The sequence below is a fragment of the Monodelphis domestica genome, chromosome 2 (assembly GCF_027887165.1).
Source record: "Monodelphis domestica isolate mMonDom1 chromosome 2, mMonDom1.pri, whole genome shotgun sequence".
Lineage (NCBI taxonomy): Eukaryota > Metazoa > Chordata > Mammalia > Didelphimorphia > Didelphidae > Monodelphis > Monodelphis domestica.
In genome coordinates this window covers 278,723,572-278,742,287 of record NC_077228.1, presented here as the reverse complement: position 1 = coordinate 278,742,287, position 18,716 = coordinate 278,723,572, and the positions used below count along the sequence as shown (strand labels likewise).

The 18,716-nt window shown below is 42.4% G+C and overlaps 1 protein-coding gene across 1 annotated transcript in view; it reads right to left on the bottom strand.

Moving 5' to 3' along the window:
• Nucleotides 1–18,716, bottom strand: part of GLP1R (glucagon like peptide 1 receptor) — a 75,104-nt gene that overhangs the window by 2,520 nt on the left and 53,868 nt on the right. Inside the window, exons 8-12 of the mRNA XM_007483834.3 lie at nucleotides 11,933–11,993; nucleotides 11,450–11,519; nucleotides 11,178–11,266; nucleotides 10,316–10,454; nucleotides 9,294–9,335 (exon numbers count right to left, since the gene is read on the bottom strand). Coding sequence (XP_007483896.1) covers nucleotides 9,294–9,335; nucleotides 10,316–10,454; nucleotides 11,178–11,266; nucleotides 11,450–11,519; nucleotides 11,933–11,993 — 401 coding nt within the window. The remainder of the gene's footprint in view (nucleotides 1–9,293; nucleotides 9,336–10,315; nucleotides 10,455–11,177; nucleotides 11,267–11,449; nucleotides 11,520–11,932; nucleotides 11,994–18,716) is intronic.

The following is an 18,716-nucleotide window of genomic DNA, read 5'->3' as shown; positions in this document are numbered from 1 at the left end:
CGTTTCCTTCCTGCTCTAAATCTGTGACCTTAGGATCCCATGAACTGGTTCCTTCCCAGTAGATCTATGCATCCAGAAATCCATGAGCCTGAAGAAAGCAGAAGTGATGTGGAGGTTGTTGGGAACAAGAGAATGGAAGTGAACTGATAAAGAACACAGAACAGCAGCCAATGAGAAAGGTCTGTGTCCAGCAGGAAATGGACTATATTGACAGCAAAATATAAAGCAATATCATTCTTCCCTTAGAGCTAAAGGGACACAAACACAGCTTTTGTGACCTCTGCCTCAGCTCCCCTCATGCCTGTGGAGAGTAGATGGGTCCAGAGGTATGAACAAGAATTCTGGTACCAAAATTTGGAATTATGCCCAAAGGGCTTTTGATCCAGCAATTCCACTACTAGGTTTGTATGCCAAAGGGATAAAAAGAAATGGGAAAGGATCTGTTTGTACAAAAATATTCATAGTTGCTCTTTTTGTGGCAGCAAAAATTGGAAAATGAGGGGGTGTCCCTCGATTGGGGAAAGACTGAATAAATTGTGGTATATGATGGTGATGGAATACTATTGTGCTATAAGGAACTGGAAAGACCTCCATGGACTGATGCAGAGTGAAATAAGCAGAATCAGGAGAATATTATACGCAGAAAGCAAAACATTGTGGGACAATCAAATGTAATAGATTTTGCTACTAATAGCAACGCAATGATCCAAGACAACCCTGAGGGACTTATGAAAAGAATGCTATCCATGGCTAGATAAAGAACTCTGGGAGTAGAAATCCAGAAAAAAACATGATTTGTAATTTTTACATGGATATATGATTTGATATTTTGGTTTTAAAAGATTAATACAAAGATGAGTAATAAGGAAATTTGTTTTAAGTGATAAAACATGTATATAACCCAGTGGAATTGCTTGGCAGCTCCAGGAAGGGGCAGGAAGGAAAAGGGGAGAGAGACAAGAAGAATCATGTACCATGGGGGGAAAAAAACCCTTACTTTCCATTTGTATATTGGTTCCAAGGCAGAAGAGTGATAAGGGCTAGGCAATGGGGGTTAAGTGACTTGCCCAGGGTCACACAGTTAAGAAGTGTCTAAGGTCAGATTTGAACCTAGGACCTCCCATCTCTAGGCCTGGCTCTCAATCCACTGAGCTACCCAACTGCCCAGCTGCCCCTGAAAAAAAATTTATAAAAAGAAAAGAAAAGAATTCTGGTGCCAATAATGTGTCCCCTAAGGTTGGCTCCTTGGTCTCAGAGGATGTCATTTTCCATGTTTTGAATCACACGTCTAGTCCCTGGAATCAAAAGAATGGAAGCTGCTCTTTACTTTCAAGGTAAATGTTGCTTGCTTTAACAAGCAGGCTGCTCCATATAATTCCCCAGGGCCAGAAGGATTAATTTCCTCTGGGCACTTAATTATATATACTCAGGGCCACTCTCTCTACCAGATTTGAGGTTTAGGATCTCCCTCTAGGAGAGACTGCCTGCCTTGCCAGATGTGCATCTACTGTTGGCAAGGTAAGCCAGTTATGGGCTCCCCTGCCAAGTCTCTGTGGCAAACACTTTACTCCCTGCCTCCCCCATATCCTTCCTCCTTCTCCTCCCAACAGCTTCCATCGATCTAACCTAGTGCAGGGAGATGTCTGCACCACCCTGCATGCCATCCCTTAAAAGAACTTTTCTGTTCAGAGCTGATAATGTCCAGAGGAGTCCTCTGTGTGCATGCAAGTTACTGCAGCCTCACACACAGGCTCTGGAAGATTATAAGGCTTGCTTGGTGCACATAATATTGCTACCTTAGGAGCTGAAGTTACAACAACAAGACCAATGCAGAAAGGAAAAAGGGAACAGAGAAATCCCATTTTCTGTCAAGCCTGGCTTCTGGTCAGGCTAACCTGCTGATCCTGCATTGCCCCTGCTTACTAATGGGTCCTATGGCAACCAGAACCAACCTCACCTGTTTATGCCTGGGTCTCTGCCTAGAACAGGAGATACAGGACTCTCTGATGGAGGGGCCAAAGCAAATTAGAGACCCTCAGTATATGTGAAAAATTCTCCCTCATTTGTGGGGAGATTTCCTAGAGAGGAGGATGTCTCACAAGATCAGGAGATCTGTCATGAAGGCAGGACTTTAAATACTTCTCACTGTTCCAACCAGAGTATTGAAATGCACTTAGGCAATTGAGCCCCTACTCATCTATAGGTATTGACATCAGGTTCATTAGAGTTATAAAAATTAATAAGCTATTAGACTACAGATCAATTCCCATACCTTCCTAGACCTCAGTATCTTTTGTAAAACAAAAGGATTGGATTAGATGAATTCTGAGCTATCTAAATTCAAGATATAATGATTATTAACAATTATTATTTAGAAACACAGAAGAAAAACAACTGCCTGATCACATGGTTCAATGGGTATATGACTGGGGATGTAGACTCTAAAGGATCACATTATTGCAAATATCAATAATATGGAAATAGGTCTTGATCAATAACACATGTAAAACCCAGTGGAATTGTGTGTTGGCTACAGGAGGGGATTGGTGGGAGGAGGGGAGGGAAAGAACATGAATAATGTAACCATGGAAAAATATTCTAAATTAATGAAATAAAAATTTCCAAAACTTGAGGAAAAATAAAGTATTAATTTTACATTCTGTAAAAAACCATTTATTATTATTATTATTATATTCAGCAGGCATTTACTAGAAGCAGCTAGGTGGTACAGTAGATAGAGTCCTGGGCCTAGCATCAGGAAGATGAGTTCTAATCCAACCTCAGACTGGATCCTGGGCAAATCCCTTCACCTCTGTCTTAGTTTCCTCAACTGTAAAATTAGGATAATTTTAGCATCTATCTCCCAGGGTTGTTGTGAGGATCAAATGAGATAAAATGCTTAGCTAAGTGCCTGCCACATTGTAGATCCTTAATAGTATATGTTTGTGTGGCTCAGTGGATTGAGAGCCAGGCCTTGAGATGGGAGGTCCTGGGTTCAAATTTGACTTTGGATACTTCCTAACTGTGTGACCCCGGGGAAGTCACTTAACCCCCATTGCCTAGTCTTTACTGCTCTTTTGCTTTGGAACCAGTACCGAATATTGATTTTAAGATGAAAGGTTTTTTTTTTTTAATGGTATATATTTGTTTCCCTCCTTCTAAGCTGTGGTAAGCAACTTTCCAAAAAAAAAAAATCAACATTGCCTTCCATATCCCTTCTTTCCTCACTTCTTGATTCCACTACCTCAGTTGTCCTGTGCCTTCAGCAACCTGAATAGATACGGCAGTCTCCAGAGCTAGATTTCTGACCATATTTCCTATAGCACTGAAGATATTGGCATTGCCATAGCAACCCTGGGTGGCTGTGGCGCTGACCCAAGGGAATGGCTCGTGTCCTTTTGTGGACTCCTGGGAAAGGGCAACACAGGTCACTGCTCTCGCAGAAGCAGCTGGAAGGAGGTTGAAAGGAATCAGAATGGGACCTAAAGGAAATCAGGCATCAAGCCTAATGAAGATCCCATCAGGTGATAGGACTTAGAGACTTAGGTTTGAAAGGACAATGAAACTTCAGGTTGGGATGGCGTTTTTCAGTTTAAAAAAACATTTTCATGGACAGGATTTCATGTAATCTCACAATTATTTTTGAAGGAAATAGAAGTACTATTATCTCCATTTTACAGATGAGGAAAGTGAGGCATAGAGGCATAAAGTGATTTGCTCAAAGTCATGTAGGTAGAATCCAGTTCTTTCACCTCCTACTCCTTTGGTCCTTCCATTACACTAAACTGACTTCTCTGGCTCCATTGTGTTAGATGTCCATGGGATTAGGAGTGGGAAACGCTGAATATATTTGCTATCATTGATGATAGTTGATAGAGAGGGAAGAGAAAATAAAACCTTTCCAATGGGAAAGGGGATACGTGATCAAGGCCAATGCATCATTACTTGTGGACAAAAGAAAATTTTGATGTTCTAATAATTTGGGGCAACTTTGCCTTCAAAGTCACATCTGAGGCTGGCTGTCCGCTAAAGGACTCCCTAGGTCTGCCCCTATCCATGTTACACAATCAGTATCATTAGCAAAATGGGCAGGAAGGTGATGATGTGGGGTCATGGAATACTCTGTTTCAACATGAATCCAAAGCAATATAGTCAAGTTTCTAGGTTGATGCATTATTTTTTTATGAGATGTTATATGGGGGGTATATTTTGGAGCTGAGGAGAGGTAGGCAGAACCCACAAAGGGAGGAGGCAGAAGAGAGAAAAGAAAAGAGAGTGGTTGCGGAAAGTGATGTGGGTATGGAAGTCGATGGGGATTTTTTCATACTCTCCAGTCAAATTCTGCCCATTGAATCTTGTTCTCCTGATGGCTCCCTAAAAAAGCATCTAGCTGGCATAGTAGATAAAGCACTGGCCCTGAAGTCAGGAAGATCTGAGTTTAAATGTGGCTTCAGACACTTACTAGCTGTGTGATCCTGGGTAAATCACTTAACTTCTGCTTGCCTCAGTTTCCTCAACTGAAAAATTGGGATCCTAATAGTACCTATCTCCCAAGAATATTGAGAGGATCAAAAGAGATCATATTTAGGGGCATCCAGGTGGTTCAGTAGATAGAGAGAGAGGTCCAGAGAAAGGAAATCCTGGGTTCAAATCTGACCTCAGACCCTTCTTAGCGGTATGACCTTGGGCAAATCACTTAACTCCAATTGCCTAGTTGTAACTGCTTTTTTGTCTTAGAATAGAAGCAGAAGGCAAGCTTTTTTTTTTTAAAAGGAGAGAGAAATATTTGTAAAGTGCCTGGCACATAGTAGGCACTTAATAAATGTTTATTTTGTTTTCAGTTTTGCCCCATGTTTCAATGCTCTAAGCTTCAGGGATAGTTTGTTCCTTGGGAAGTAAGGGAAATGTGCCTATCCTCCCTTCTGGGAGCCATAAAATAAAGGACCCAGGACAAGGTCCAGGGCAGCAAATCACCACTCAGGCAGAGAGAGGACGAGGATGAGAAGTTTGGCCATAAGACCTGTGAATAATTCCTGAAGGGAACACAGGCAGCCAAGCATTTTTAGTTTCACATATTTCAATGTTTTGTTCATTTTTTTTTTAAGTTCTTCCACAAGGTCCACTGGAGAAAACTGAAGGCAAGACAGCCTGGACTGCCCCTCATTCATCAGAAACCATTTGTGCCAGTCTTTACTGAGGCTTTACTGAGCCATCCCTAGAATCTAGAAGGAGCGTAGGTACCTGAGAAGGATGAGATACAAAGAAGGGAGTAGGCAGAATCCCTGTGCTGGCCTCCTTTTCTTTTCTAATAGAGATGGAACTTTAAGCTGCTCTAGATGGGTTTTCACTATCTCCCCACTCCTAAGTGGTTTGGTGGATAGAGAGAGGGCTGGACTTAGACTGAGGAAGTCTTGGGTTCAAATCTTGCCCGAGCCATTTACCCTAGTTGTCCTTGGTTTCCTTATTTGTAAAATGAAGAGACTGGCCAACACTCACTGGACAGTCCCTTCCAGCTTTAAAATATATGCTCTCATTATCTAATCTCTGTGACTAGAATCAGGACTTCTGCCCCCACACCTCTTATTGAGAATGAGATCAGCATGAAAGGATCAGTGAGCTGGGAGTCACAAGACTTGGGATCTAGTCTGAATTCTGTCACTGGGAAAGTTTCTCTTCTCTCTGCCTCCCTTTCAGACCTCTACAACAAAGGGTTGGATTAATTGATCTTTAAGAACCATCCCAGGACTCACATTCTATGATACTAGGAAAATACTTTTGTTAACATTCTCTTAAAAGAAAGAATTAGGGATCCCTTTTGTCCTTAGCCCACGTGACTGCTTGGACTGGACTCAAAGCCAGTGGAAAATCCACAAAACTTGAACAATTTGGAGTCTGAGAAGATGATGAGAAAAAGAACTGTTTGAGATATAAATCTAAGGAACTGGCTTGTGCTTTCCCAGCTTTGTAGGAAAATCTTAAATGGCTAGAGATAGAAGGGTCAGGTGAGAGAGAAGCACTGGGTACTCCCAAAAGGAAGGCAGAGGGTCCCTGTCTCAGGGGTCCAGAGATGGTACTCTGAGCAGCTTCATCTCCTGGTTCTCACCTATGAGTCACCTGGGAGGGGAGCCTGACTTAGATGGTGTGGTTGGCTTTGGGAAAATCACTTGTCCTCCCACTTCTCTAATTCCTGCACTAGATGTGTCTGATGTCTTTAAACACTGATCAGAGAACAGTCATTTCCTATTCCTTTCTTCTCTCCCATTAATGCCTTACTTTTTTCTTTCTATGCATTTTCCCGCCAAAGAAGAGAAAGAGGGGACAAATACCATACTAGAACCCCTTCCGCCTCTCCACCCCAGTCATTGGGCTTAAGAGGTCACAGAACGCCTCTGTCTGTGGCCAAACTGAATAAATCACTGTGGTCTCTAGCCTTTGCTATTCTACCTCTCCAAAACCAGGTAGAAAAAGATCCTTGAATCGATTTTCATTGTCCTTTATTAAAAGCCAGACTTTAGTAGTCATCTGAACCCAGTCAGGGGATGACTCAGATTTACAAGGTCACTTGTTAGTCTCCAGAGGGGAGGGAGAATTAAACATCAGCCCTCTGCTGAAATACACACCTCCACTCTAGGGGCTGTCAGAGAATGATTAAATTGCATGAATTTTCTTCCTTTGTAAGGGAAGCCAAGGGCAGTTAGGTGGCATGGTGGGTGGAGTGCAAGGTCTGAAGTCAGGTAGACTCATCATGCCGAGTACAACTGTGGCTTCAGACACTTACTAGCTGTATGACCCTGGGCATGTCACCTAACCCTGTTTGTTCCTCATCTATAAAATGAACTGGAGAAGGAAAGGACAAACCATTCCAATATTTTTGCTAAGAAAACCCCAAACGCAGCCAGAAAGAGTTGAACACAACTGAAATGATTGAACAACAAAGGGAGTCCAGGTCTTAAAAATGACATCCAGGCATAGTGAACCTTTAGGGCATGAGCCCTTGTTGCTGCCTAGCAACTCATTCATCTCTTATTGACTTCCTATCATATTCCCTACAACAAACAAACCAAACCTCTCTCCTTGAGCTCCCAGTTTTACTCAAAACCCTCAAAAACAAATGCACTCGAAAAAAAGGAAAGAAAAGGAAAAAAGACAAATTTCTTCCAAACAGATGCCAACTTCAGTTTTTCAGAAGGCCCTCTGACATGAGCTCCGTCAACACCTCTCCTGGCTGATCAGCCCTTTCTCAATTCCTTTCTCAATTGCTACAGCTGCCTTCTTCTTCCCTCCAATCTTTAGAGGAAAAAGTGGTCCTCTTCCTTGGCAAGGTTAACCCTTCTACCTGTGTGTGGCCTTGAGCCCACTGCCTTCTGCTTCCTCCAAGTCACGGTTCATTAATTAATTCAGCCAATATTTATGGAGCCATGCATTGTGCAAAGAGAGACCCAAAGACAAAGTTCAGGCATGCAATCTCTCTCACACATCTTAGACTGTTCTGGATTTCCTTGTTTCTTCCCATCTGCCTACAAAGTCTCTCTTATCTGAAAACACACACACACACACATTTTCACTCCATTACCCCTTCAGGCTATTGCCCCAGCTCTTGGCTTTTTTTAAGTTGCCAAAGTTCTTTAAAGACTACACTTACTTCTCTTACTACTGAGCCAGTCCTCAGCACTTCTAATTGGCCTCCATGCCCCATGCTCTACTGAGTCTGCTCTTTTGAATGACATCAGATACCTAATTGCCTAATTCAATGGTCTTTCTCAGTTGTTATTTTTGTTAGTCTTCTTTAGAGCATCAGATGCTGTTGACAACTCTACTCTTCTTAAAATTCTCTGGTCTGTTGGCTTTTATAATGCTGTCCATTCCCAGATTTCCTTTTACTCTGTTGACTATTGGCTCTGTGTCTTATTTGCTGGCTCTGCCCCCTCTTCCCAACTTCTAAATTTGGGCAGTTCTAGTCTTCTTTCTAAATACTCTTCCATTTTCTATCTGCTCACATAGCTTCTCTTATCCCCTCAATGCTTGTGACTCCCAAACGTACAACAGTATCCATGACTTCTCAGATATGCTTTTCCATCTACCTAGAGAGTGAACCCTTTAATATTCACGATGCTTTCCCATTATATGCTCAAGTCCTTCCTTATGCTGTCAGTATCTTCTCCACTTGCTGAATTCCCGTTTAGCATTTAAGATTTTGCTCCAATGCCACCTTCTTGAAACAGCCTTCCCTGATGCCCTGGCTAGGAATGATCTTTTCTTCTGTGAGCTCTCATAACACTTTATAACTCTCTGAAGCATGTGATACTTTTGATGTATATGAGTCTTCCCTACTATGTGAAGTAAATTATTTAGGGGACTTGGATCCCTCAAACTCTAGTGGTGGGACAGAAGTCTCAGAGTCACATGGCATGTCTGATAGATGCCAGGGTCCCTGTCAGCATGGCAGAGCCAGGGAAGGGCAGATGGCATAATGTTTGAAGACCATTGCCCAAGGAAAGGAAGAAGTGACAGGGTTTGAAAATAGAGGGTGTGAAGTGAAGTCACTCGCTTACCTTCTGTACCTGTCTCTGGGCTGGTGCTTCTCTCTGGGCTATTCCTTATCTGATCTAGCCATAGATCTATCCCTAAAGTTAGAACAGCTGAGATCTCTCTCTTTATCTCTATCTACTCCTCTCTTTTTACTAATAAATGCTTACAAATCTAATAATAAGTCTCCAGATTAATTTTTAGTTATAACACTGCTAGACTGGTAGCTCTTTGAGGGCAGGAACTTTGTTTCTTCCTCTGTACCATATTCAGAAGGATACATAAATGTTGTCAGAATTCACTAATTAGTTAGTTAATCATTGAATTTCTCTGTAACTTCAATATTCATTGAATAACCATTTAGTTAGCAGGCAGACTTCCCTAATTATGTTTGGGTTAAAATTGGGTTTGCCATTCAAATGAGTTTACCTTCCTGAACTTACACTGGACAAGTGTGGAATGTAGGTGGGTGTTAAGCAGCATTGGTCAACAGAGAGAAGGAAAAAATCTCTCTGAGATAAAAAACAAATCATCAGATTCCTCACAAAGCAGATAACTGTGGGAAAGAACTACAGAACTGGATTATGAATGGGAAACTGGCAACATCCTGAATAGGAAAGGCTGGGAAGTCTACCTAAGGAGGGACCACACAGAAGTCCAGTGCCCCTGAAGGACCAGTCAAAGCAGCAACCTCTCCCAAAGGTTTTAATTCCTCTTCCCCCCCCCCCTTCCACCACCTTCCCCCATCCAGCTTGCCCACTCCTTACCTCATTGTTAATAAAGCAGTACAAGATGGCCACCATCAGCCCCTGAAAGCAAATATTATTTTCAGGAAGCTAAGGCTCCATAGATCAGGTCTGAGGAGTCCTCAGCATCCCGCCACCTCAAATATTATGCTTCTCCCCGAACCCTGGAACCCCTTCACCCCGCACACTATCAGAGGAGGTTCTGAAAACAGAAATTTCCTCATCTGTGAAGATAGAATTAACTCCCCCTTTGTCTATTTTTAGTTAATCAAATCAAGAACTTAAAGTGCCCCTACTTGGTAGGTCACTAGGTAGGAGAATTCATGAGTCACTAGCTCACACCTCCAAAGGCCACAACCACTGCCCCACCCCCACCTCCACCCCTAGCAGTGCTAGGCAAATTGGGAGACTGTGATTGGTTCCTGTAAAATGGGAGAGAGAGGAAATGATGTGGGGAAAGGACTATAAAAGGCAAGACCAAAGAACAAGATTCTCTCTTGGCTTCCTTGGTTCCTCAGCAAGGAGACCCTCTCTCAGTTGGTGCTTTGGTGGGATACCAAAATGCTCTTCAGTATGAGCTCTGGGGCTTGCTGGGTGAGTGACTGGAGCTGAAGGAAGAGGCTTGTATTGGTGGGCTCCTAGCTGAAGACCCACGGTATCCATGTGGAGCCCCTGCCAGGGGCTGAGCAGGACTTCACCAGAGCAGCACTTAAGGCTATAGACTAGACAAGGCTCTGTCTCCTTCCTACATTTCCCTCTTTCAATATCTCTACCTTGTTGTAAAATAAAAGCTGCTAACAGTCATTTCTGACTTAAAGGCTAATATTTTATAAACAGCGACCACAATCTCACTTGTATAACTCTCATATTGAATTTTAATTCTTATGTGTCTTTTTCTGTGGTGATAATAATAATGCCTACCCTGTCTGTGCCTCTCAGGAAGATGTGAGGGCCAAATGATAGGGAGGCTTTTGATGGGTCTAAGGGGCTTTATGTGGATGTGTCTAGTTCCTTTGCCAATCCCTGTTGGTTTTTAGTGTTACCTGGAAGGATGTGAAGAAGAGCTGATAGACAAGTTTGATGTATCGCAGGGTCCCTCGGGCATGCTCATCCATCACAAAGGCAAAGATAACCTCATGGGTCCCCAGCAGAGGGATGAGGGTCAGGGTTGATTTGGCCAGCCTGGGGATTAGGAAGAGACATCCGTGAGCTGCTGGGGAATTGAGTGAGGGGAATCAGGAACAGGCAAGGCAGGCTCTGCTCTCTTCCACCTGTCTGACTAGACCAGTCACTTTCTATCTGTGGTCCCCAGTTTTCTTAACTGTAAAATGAAGGGTTCGAACTAGAGACTAGGTAATTTCTGACATTCTATGATACCATATCTATGAGGAAGAGTCTTTGGGTTTCATTCCATTACTCACTTTGTTACTAGTTCCAAGATAACTCAACTCCAAAATCCCTTCTCTTCCCTGAATCACCAGCCCCTACTGATAACTCCTACTCTCCCCATCCCCCAGCAATGAGGCTCTCACCTTGCACTGTCTTCCCTCAACATTTTCTGCTTTGTGTCATGAATGTATATCTTATTTCTATAGTTTAGCATCTTGGAGGCTGGAAAAGGAACTCAGTGCCCTTGAGTCACCCTAAAGAGCTGGTGAAGATATTGAAGATCATCTAAAAATGGGACATTCTGGGGTATACTCATGAAGCTCAGTTATCCAGACTCCCTCTGTTCTTATGGCCATGGGTAACTGAGAACCTGTTGTCCTCTCCTCTTGCAGCTCTATGATCCTGATTTGGGAGAGGCAGGTCCATATGTGCATGACCAACACAGCAGCAAACAAGTCTAGGTGAAGGAATACAGTGCAGAATGAGGATCTCCCCTTAGAGGAACTTGTCAATCACCTGCACTTGGTGTCTGTCTTGCACATCAAATTGGCCTTCAGTTTGGAGATGATGATACAGATAACTCTGATAAAGATGAAGAAATTCACCTGTGGAGTAGAGAGGGGAAGATGTGCAGAACCATCACTTCTAGCTCTCCCCTATTGCCCCCTTCCACTCTCCCTCCTTCTATTCCTTTATTCCTGTCCCTCCCCTGAGCCCCCACCCTAACTCCCATTAAAGCTTCTATAAACCTCCTTCCCCCACCTGGGTTCTGCTCCCCGAGTACTTACTCCTATGGCCATGAGAATGGGCAGCCGGATAATCAGCCAGTAGTTCATGTTAGAGTTTCTGGACCAACATCTGGGGAAGATTTACACATGAACACAGTATGATGCACACAGTCACCGAAAGACACCCAGAAACCCCACCAGATACAGATAAGGAGAATACAGCCACATAGTATGTGTGAAGCACAAATAGCAATTCTGACTCCCCAGACAAACCCTTTATGGAGTCCTAGTCCTTGGGACCATAAGAGTGTCCCACAATAACAAGGACAGGAGGAATGGGGCCATCCAGTGGGATGAGGTCAGAGTATCTACTTCTCGCCCTTCCCTACCTCCTCACGGTCAAGAATCACACAGCCAGACCTAAGGATTCCCAGGGATCCCTCCAGCCTGGACTTCCCTGCTGACCCTGAGCCCACCTCCCCTCACCAGCCCCCAGAAACCCTCAAGGAGACCCAAGGACCAGTATCTGAGCAAGGCACCCACCCCTCATCCTCGTACAGGTACTTCACGATGCCCCAGGGAATAACAAACAGCAGAGGAATACCTGGGGAGAAGACAGAGAAAGAGAGAAAGAAGCTGGCTGTGGAGACAGCCAGCCTGGTGATACCTGGCAGGCCAGAGGAGGGCACCAACTGTTTATTAAGTTTATTAAGATGGAATTCTGGCCAGCCTTCAGGCCATGTTATCTTAGGAGTGAAAAATTGGGGACAAAGGAGGAGACAGGGTTAGGGCAAGGAAGTAAGCCCTACACTAGGGTTCTTAGCCTGGGGTCTGTGAACTTGGGGGGAGTGAGTTACATATATATATATATATATATATATATATATATATATATATATATATATATACACACACACACATAAAATTTTATATACACACATAAAAATTTATATACACAAAAATATGTACATAGGCATGCGTATATGCACAATATAAGAATATTTCAATATAATTGCTTTCCTTTATAATCCTATGCATTTAGAAACATGATTCTAAGAAGGGCTCCCCAGACTGCCAAGAGGGGACATGACACAGAAAAGATTAAGAGTCTCTGTCCTCTGTGACCCCCCCACCCCCAACCTAGAGACCTTGGGCAATGGATCCCCATTCCCATCACTGGAAGAAAGTTGGGGCTTAAGCTCAGAGGCTTCTGTCCTACTGATCTCACCACAGGACCATCCTGGTCACCGCCATCATCATTCATTAACCTTATTAAAAATAAGGTGCTAATAAGCACATGAAAAAGTGCTCTACATCTCTTATAATCAGAGAGATACAAATCAAAACAACTCTGAGGTATCACCTCACAGCTAGCAGATTGGCTAACATGACAGCTATGCAAAGTAATGAATGCTGGAGGGGATGTGGCAAAGTGGGGACATTAATTCATTGCTGGTGGAGTTGTGAATTGATCCAACCATTCTGGAGGGCAATTTGGAACTATGTCCAAAGGGCGATAAAAGACTGTCTGCCCTTTGATCCAGCTATAGCACTGCTGGGTTTGTACCCCAAAGAGATAATGGACAAAAAGACTTGTACAAGAATATTCATAGCTGCGCTCTTTGTGGTGGCCAAAAATTGGAAAATGAGGGGATGCCCTTCAATTGGGGAATGGCTGAGCAAATTGTGGTATATGTTGGTGATGGAATACTATTGTGCTAAAAGGAATAATAAAGTGGAGAAGTTCCATGGAGACTGGAACAACCTCCAGGAAGTGATGCAGAGCGAAAGGAGCAGAACCAGGAAAACATTATACACAGAGACTGATACATTGTGGTACAATCGAAGGTGATGGACTTCTCTATTATTATCAATGCAATTTCCCTGAACAATCTGCAGGGATCTAAAAAAAAATAAAAAAATACTACCCACAAGCAGAGGATAAACTGTGGGAGTAAAAACACCGATGAAAAGCAACTGCTTGACTACAGGGTTGGAGGAGATAAGACTGAGGAGAGACTCTAAATGAACACTATAATGCAAATTCCAACAACAGGGAAATGGGTTCGAGTCAAGAACACATGTGATAACCAGTGGAATCATGCGTCGGCTATGGGAGAGGGAAAGGGGGGGGGGAAGGGGAGGGGAGGAAAAGAAAACGATCTTTGTTTCCAGTGAATAATGTATGAAAACGACCAAATAAAATAATGTTTAAAAAAAAAATAAGGTGCTAGACAATTTGAGACATTGGGGTGTGCTTAAGTGCGCTAAGCACACCCTTCATACATGCCTGTGAACAAAATAAAAGATAAATTGAGGAAGTACATACTCCCCAAGCCACCTCATGCCCTTGCTTTTCTTCTGTTTATTTTCTACCTCTTTGGAAGCAGATACTTATTTTATTTTAATTTTTTCAAAATCTTTGCTTTCTGTCTTAGAATCCATACAAGTATCAGTTCCAAGGCAGAAAAGTGGTAAGGGTTAGGCAGTTGGGGTTAAGTGACATGACTTGCCCAGGGTCACACAGCTATGAAGTGTCTGAACCCAGGACCTCTTGACTCCATAAAGGAAGCAGATAATTTTGGGGGAAATAGGAAAGGTTTTGTGAAGGAGAATGCATTTGAACTGAGTCTTGGAGGAAGATAAGGATTCTAAAAAATAAAGAGTGCATTGTAAGCATGGGAGGACAGCCTGTGCAAACAACGGTGGGGTGAGTGAGTGAAGAGTTCCAGGAATAGTAAGTAGGTCAGTGTGAAGTAAGGTCAGGACTCTAAGAAAAAATATAATCATAATTATTTTTTAAAATATCAGCCTCACATGTTTTATAGTGCTTTCATGTTTGCAAAACACGTTTCTCACTAACGTTAGAAGATAGTCAGTGTATCATCATCCCCATTTTACAGATGAAGAGACTGAGACCTAGTCTCACCTAGAGTGGGGAGACTCCTTGTCCAAAGTCACAGAGTTGCTGAGCTTGAACTAAGATTTGAACTGGAGTATTCTGACTCCAACAGACTTTGGCCCTTTCTATCATCCTACTTTGTGTTTTAAAAGGATAGAGGGGAATGGATATGATGAACCCCAAAAGTCTTTTTCAGATCTAGGATAAAATATATGCCCAAGGTTCCTTCTTTCTTCTTCTCTATCCAAATCCTTAACCCTCTGGTCACCTGAGTGCCCATTTAGTAAACTGCCCCTCATCCAGAGTGAAATGCTGATCATGGGCGTGACAGGGATGGAGATAAGAGAAGAAAGAGCAAGAATCTTGGAGATTAGGCACCCTGTTAGCCATTGTCAGTCAGGTCTAGTGACCTTTGGCAAAATCTCCTTAATAAAGACTTTTTCTTGTTCTAAAAATCTTTTAAAACACACAGAAATTATATGAACTGATGCAAAGTGAAGTGAGCAGGACCAGGAGAACAATATATACAGTAACAGAAATACAGTAACAGAAATATTATACAATGATCAGCTGTGAAGGTCCAAGCCATTATCAACATAGCAAGTCTCCAAGATAATAACCACAAGGGATTCAGGATGAAAATGCTCTCCACAGCCAAAGAAGAAACTATTGGAGTCTGGGTGAGACCAAAGCATGCAACTTCCACTATATTTCCTTCATGAAATTTCTATTGCTTGTGTGATATATATGTCTTCTACCATTTACATGAAAGGGTATTACCTAGATCAGATTATTTACTGCTTCAGGAGAGAGAGAGAAAATCTGAATTCTAAAAAGTCAAAAAACAAATGTCAAAAATTATTTCTATGTGTAACTGAGAAATGAAAAGAAATTGGGGGGGGGAAGAAAAGAAAAACTTTGGAACAAATATGATTTGTAAAGGAATCTTGTCAGAATTCAGTTTAGCAATAAATAACTGTAAAGCAAAAACAAAACAAAACACACAGAAAGCCCTACTAAGGTCTGACTAAGCATTACAAATGCTCTTTTCCCTCCTTTTTTATCTCTTCCCCTCATTTAGAAAAGAGGACCCAGGCTGGAGGGAGGAGGACTAAGGACTATGAAGAATTTCAATCAGAAATAAGAAAGTGAAACTCATACAGGAAAACATTATTCCTAGGCACTTGTATTCTCCGTCAAAGCTACCAAACCATACTTTGACTACAAGCAACACAGCTGCCTTTGGGAATGATTAAACACAGGATTTGGGGTTCTGGTAGGTTCTACTGAAATCCTTCATGAGCAGCTACATAGCAAAGTGTCTGATCTGGACTTACAAAGACCCATCTTCCTGAGTTCAAGTCTGGCCTCAGACTTGCTGGATGACCCTGGACATTTCATTTAACCCTGTTGACCTCATCTTTATTTCCTATTCTATTCTATATTTCTATTTCCTCATCTGTAAAATGAGCTGAGAAGGAAATGGCAAACCATATCAGTATCTTTGCCAAGAAAACTCCAAATGGGATCACAAAGATTGAGCAGGACCGAACACTGAAATTCCTTAGTTTCTACAAATGTTAATGACCAAGATTGTTTGTTTTTTTTTTAAACTCTTACCTTCTGTCTTAGAGTCAATACTATGTACTTGTTCCAAGGCAGAAGAACAGTAAGAGTTAGGCAATGAGTGTTAACTGACTTCTAGGGTCACACAGCTAGGAAGTATCTGAGGTCAGATTTGACCTCCTGACTTGGCTCTCAATCCAACGGACCACTTAGCTGCCCTCTCCTCCCAGGCTTGATCTTGAAGAAGCCATGAAAAAATGGTTTTCTCTGTAGAGCTGGGGAGTCTATGGACATGGAAGAGCACATATGCTTAATTTTTTTTCATCGGTTTTGCTTATTTTCTTTTCTTCTTTTTTAATTGTCCTTGTTACAAAGGATGGCTTGCTGGTGAGAGGAAGGATAGGTTTGGGCACAAAGGTGAAGAAAAAAACCAAAAGAATCAATCTTATTTTTACATCCTTTATTTTAACAGCAGCCAATAGTTTCTCAAGCTGCCCTGACTTTGCAAGGTTGACTGCCTTTTTGGGGTCTCCATTGGGCTCTAGCTCTCAAGTATCTTCTCTCTCTTGAGGAGGAAAGAACTGTTGGAGAGGTTTGGAATGGGGGCAGATTGTGTAGGAGAGAAGCAGCTTGCTGCCTCTCCTTCTCCTGAATTGTCACTTTCTTCTTCAAATGTAATAGATCAAGAACCCCTAGAGGGCTTTGTTTCCCCACCAGTCTTCCTACCCACAGTGAGACCTATTTGACACCTGGTCTCTCTGTCTTCACTTGATCCCCCTGTCTTTGTCTGCTTTCTTGTTTCCATGGTGATGGGATATGAACAGTGATACTGTTCCCAGGAGAGACAAATAGCTTATGGTTTTGTCTCATCCACCTTTAGGAGAGCTTTGCCTTGGCCATCAGCTAAGTAGGGACTGGCTAGCTTATCTTTTTTTTTTCCTTGTTAAACCCTTACCGTCTCTCTCTTAGAATCAATCTTAGAATCAATACAGTGCATTGGTTGCAAGGCAGAAGAATGGTAAGGGATAGGCAAAGGGCTTGACCAGGGTCACACAGCTAGAAAGTGTCTAAGGCCATATTTGAACCCAGGACCTCTTGTCTCTAGGACTGGCTTTTAATCCACTGAGCCATGGAACTGCCCCCTTGCTAGCTTATCTTATCTGAGTCCTAAGGATCCATTCTCCTGTCCACTACAGGATATCCCAGACAGATTAGGCAACAGGGAGCATAGGATCAAAAATTAATTTCTGGGAGGAATTTTAGAATTAATCTAATATAATCTCCTTATTTAAAGAGGAGGAAACTGAGGCCTGGAAAGATTCATTAATTTTCTTAAGGCCTTCTAGATAATCAGTATAACAGAAGTAGAATTTGAACTGATCCCTTTCACTGCACTTTAATGACTTTCCTAGAGAGGTTTAAGAGCTCTGGAGTCTCTAAGCAGAAAATGGAGGAGGAAAAATGTGGATAGGATGAGAGGTATTAGGGGGAAGTTTAGGGAGGTCCCAGCTTCCTCTCTCAATATATCCTGAGCCCTGGGAAGACATGGCTGGGACTTTGTGAGTTTTCAGGCTGAGGGGCAGGATAACTGAGTAGAAAGACCACTAGAGCAAGACACTGTGGTTAAGTCCTAATTCTACCACCGTGTCACTTTGGGGAGTCACTTGAAGAGGACCTGAGTTTCTTTCTCTGTAAATGAGGGGCCATAAGAGTTACAACTAGAAAAGAACTCAGAGATCATTTTGTCCAACTCTCTTGTCTTAATAGATGGGAAAGTTGAGACCCAGAGAGATTAAGGATTTGCCTGAGGATAGCTAGGATAACAAGAGTCAGCTAGGATAACAAGAGTCAAGATTCAAACTTGTCTTCTCTGATTCCAAATACTATCTTCTTTTCATTCTATTACATGTTTATACCAGATCACAGATCTCAAATATGCATATATGCCCGTGGATCCATATACCTGCACTGACACACAGTTGCACACACCCCTGGCACCCTTTATTCTGGACTGTTAAAAACCTACAATTCACATGCTTTTCTCTGCTTTGCTCACGGAAATAGTATATTAGATAAACAAATCTTAGGTACTATGTCAACAGATAAATTTTAAATAAATCTGAAATGTTGAATTTATGACCCCTGGGCTAAGTGGTCCTCTTTGGGTTCCATTTTCATAATTCTGTGAGGTAGAGGATGGGTCATTTCCCTGCTCTGCAACAGTCCTCAAGCTGATGAGGAAAACATTTCTTCTCTTCCCTTACGTTTCTCAACCTTGGCAAGATAGCTTCTGACCTCCTTACTCAATTGAAACTGCCTTTCTAAGGTCCCCAACAGTCTCTTAATTGCTAATTCTGATGATCTCTTCTCAGTTATCATCCATCTTGACCTCTTGGCTACATTTGACATTGTAACTTCCCCTCTTCCCCTGGATATTTTCTCCTCTCTGTATTTTTTTCCCATTACATTGCTTTCTCCTTGTTCTCCTCCTCCTATATGGCTGATCCTCAATTCTCTGGATCTTCATCCGTGTCCTATCCCCCTTATTCTTCACAAAGGCCCTCCTCTGTTCTCCTTAATTTCCTTTTCTTGGTGACTGTTCCAGTTCCCATGGGTTCAGCGATCAACTCTGCGCAGATGATACCTAGATTTACAGTTGCCTCATCTCCTGAGCTCTATTCTCCCATCATCTGTTGGGCATCTCTCCATTATTGTCCTATGGGCATCGGGAACTCAACATGCCCCCAAGGGTATTCATTATCTTCCCTGTCCACCCTATCACACTTTCCCATTTGTTCCTCTTCTATTTCTCTTGAAGGTCTCATCATCCTTCCAGGATCATAGGTTTTCGATCTCATT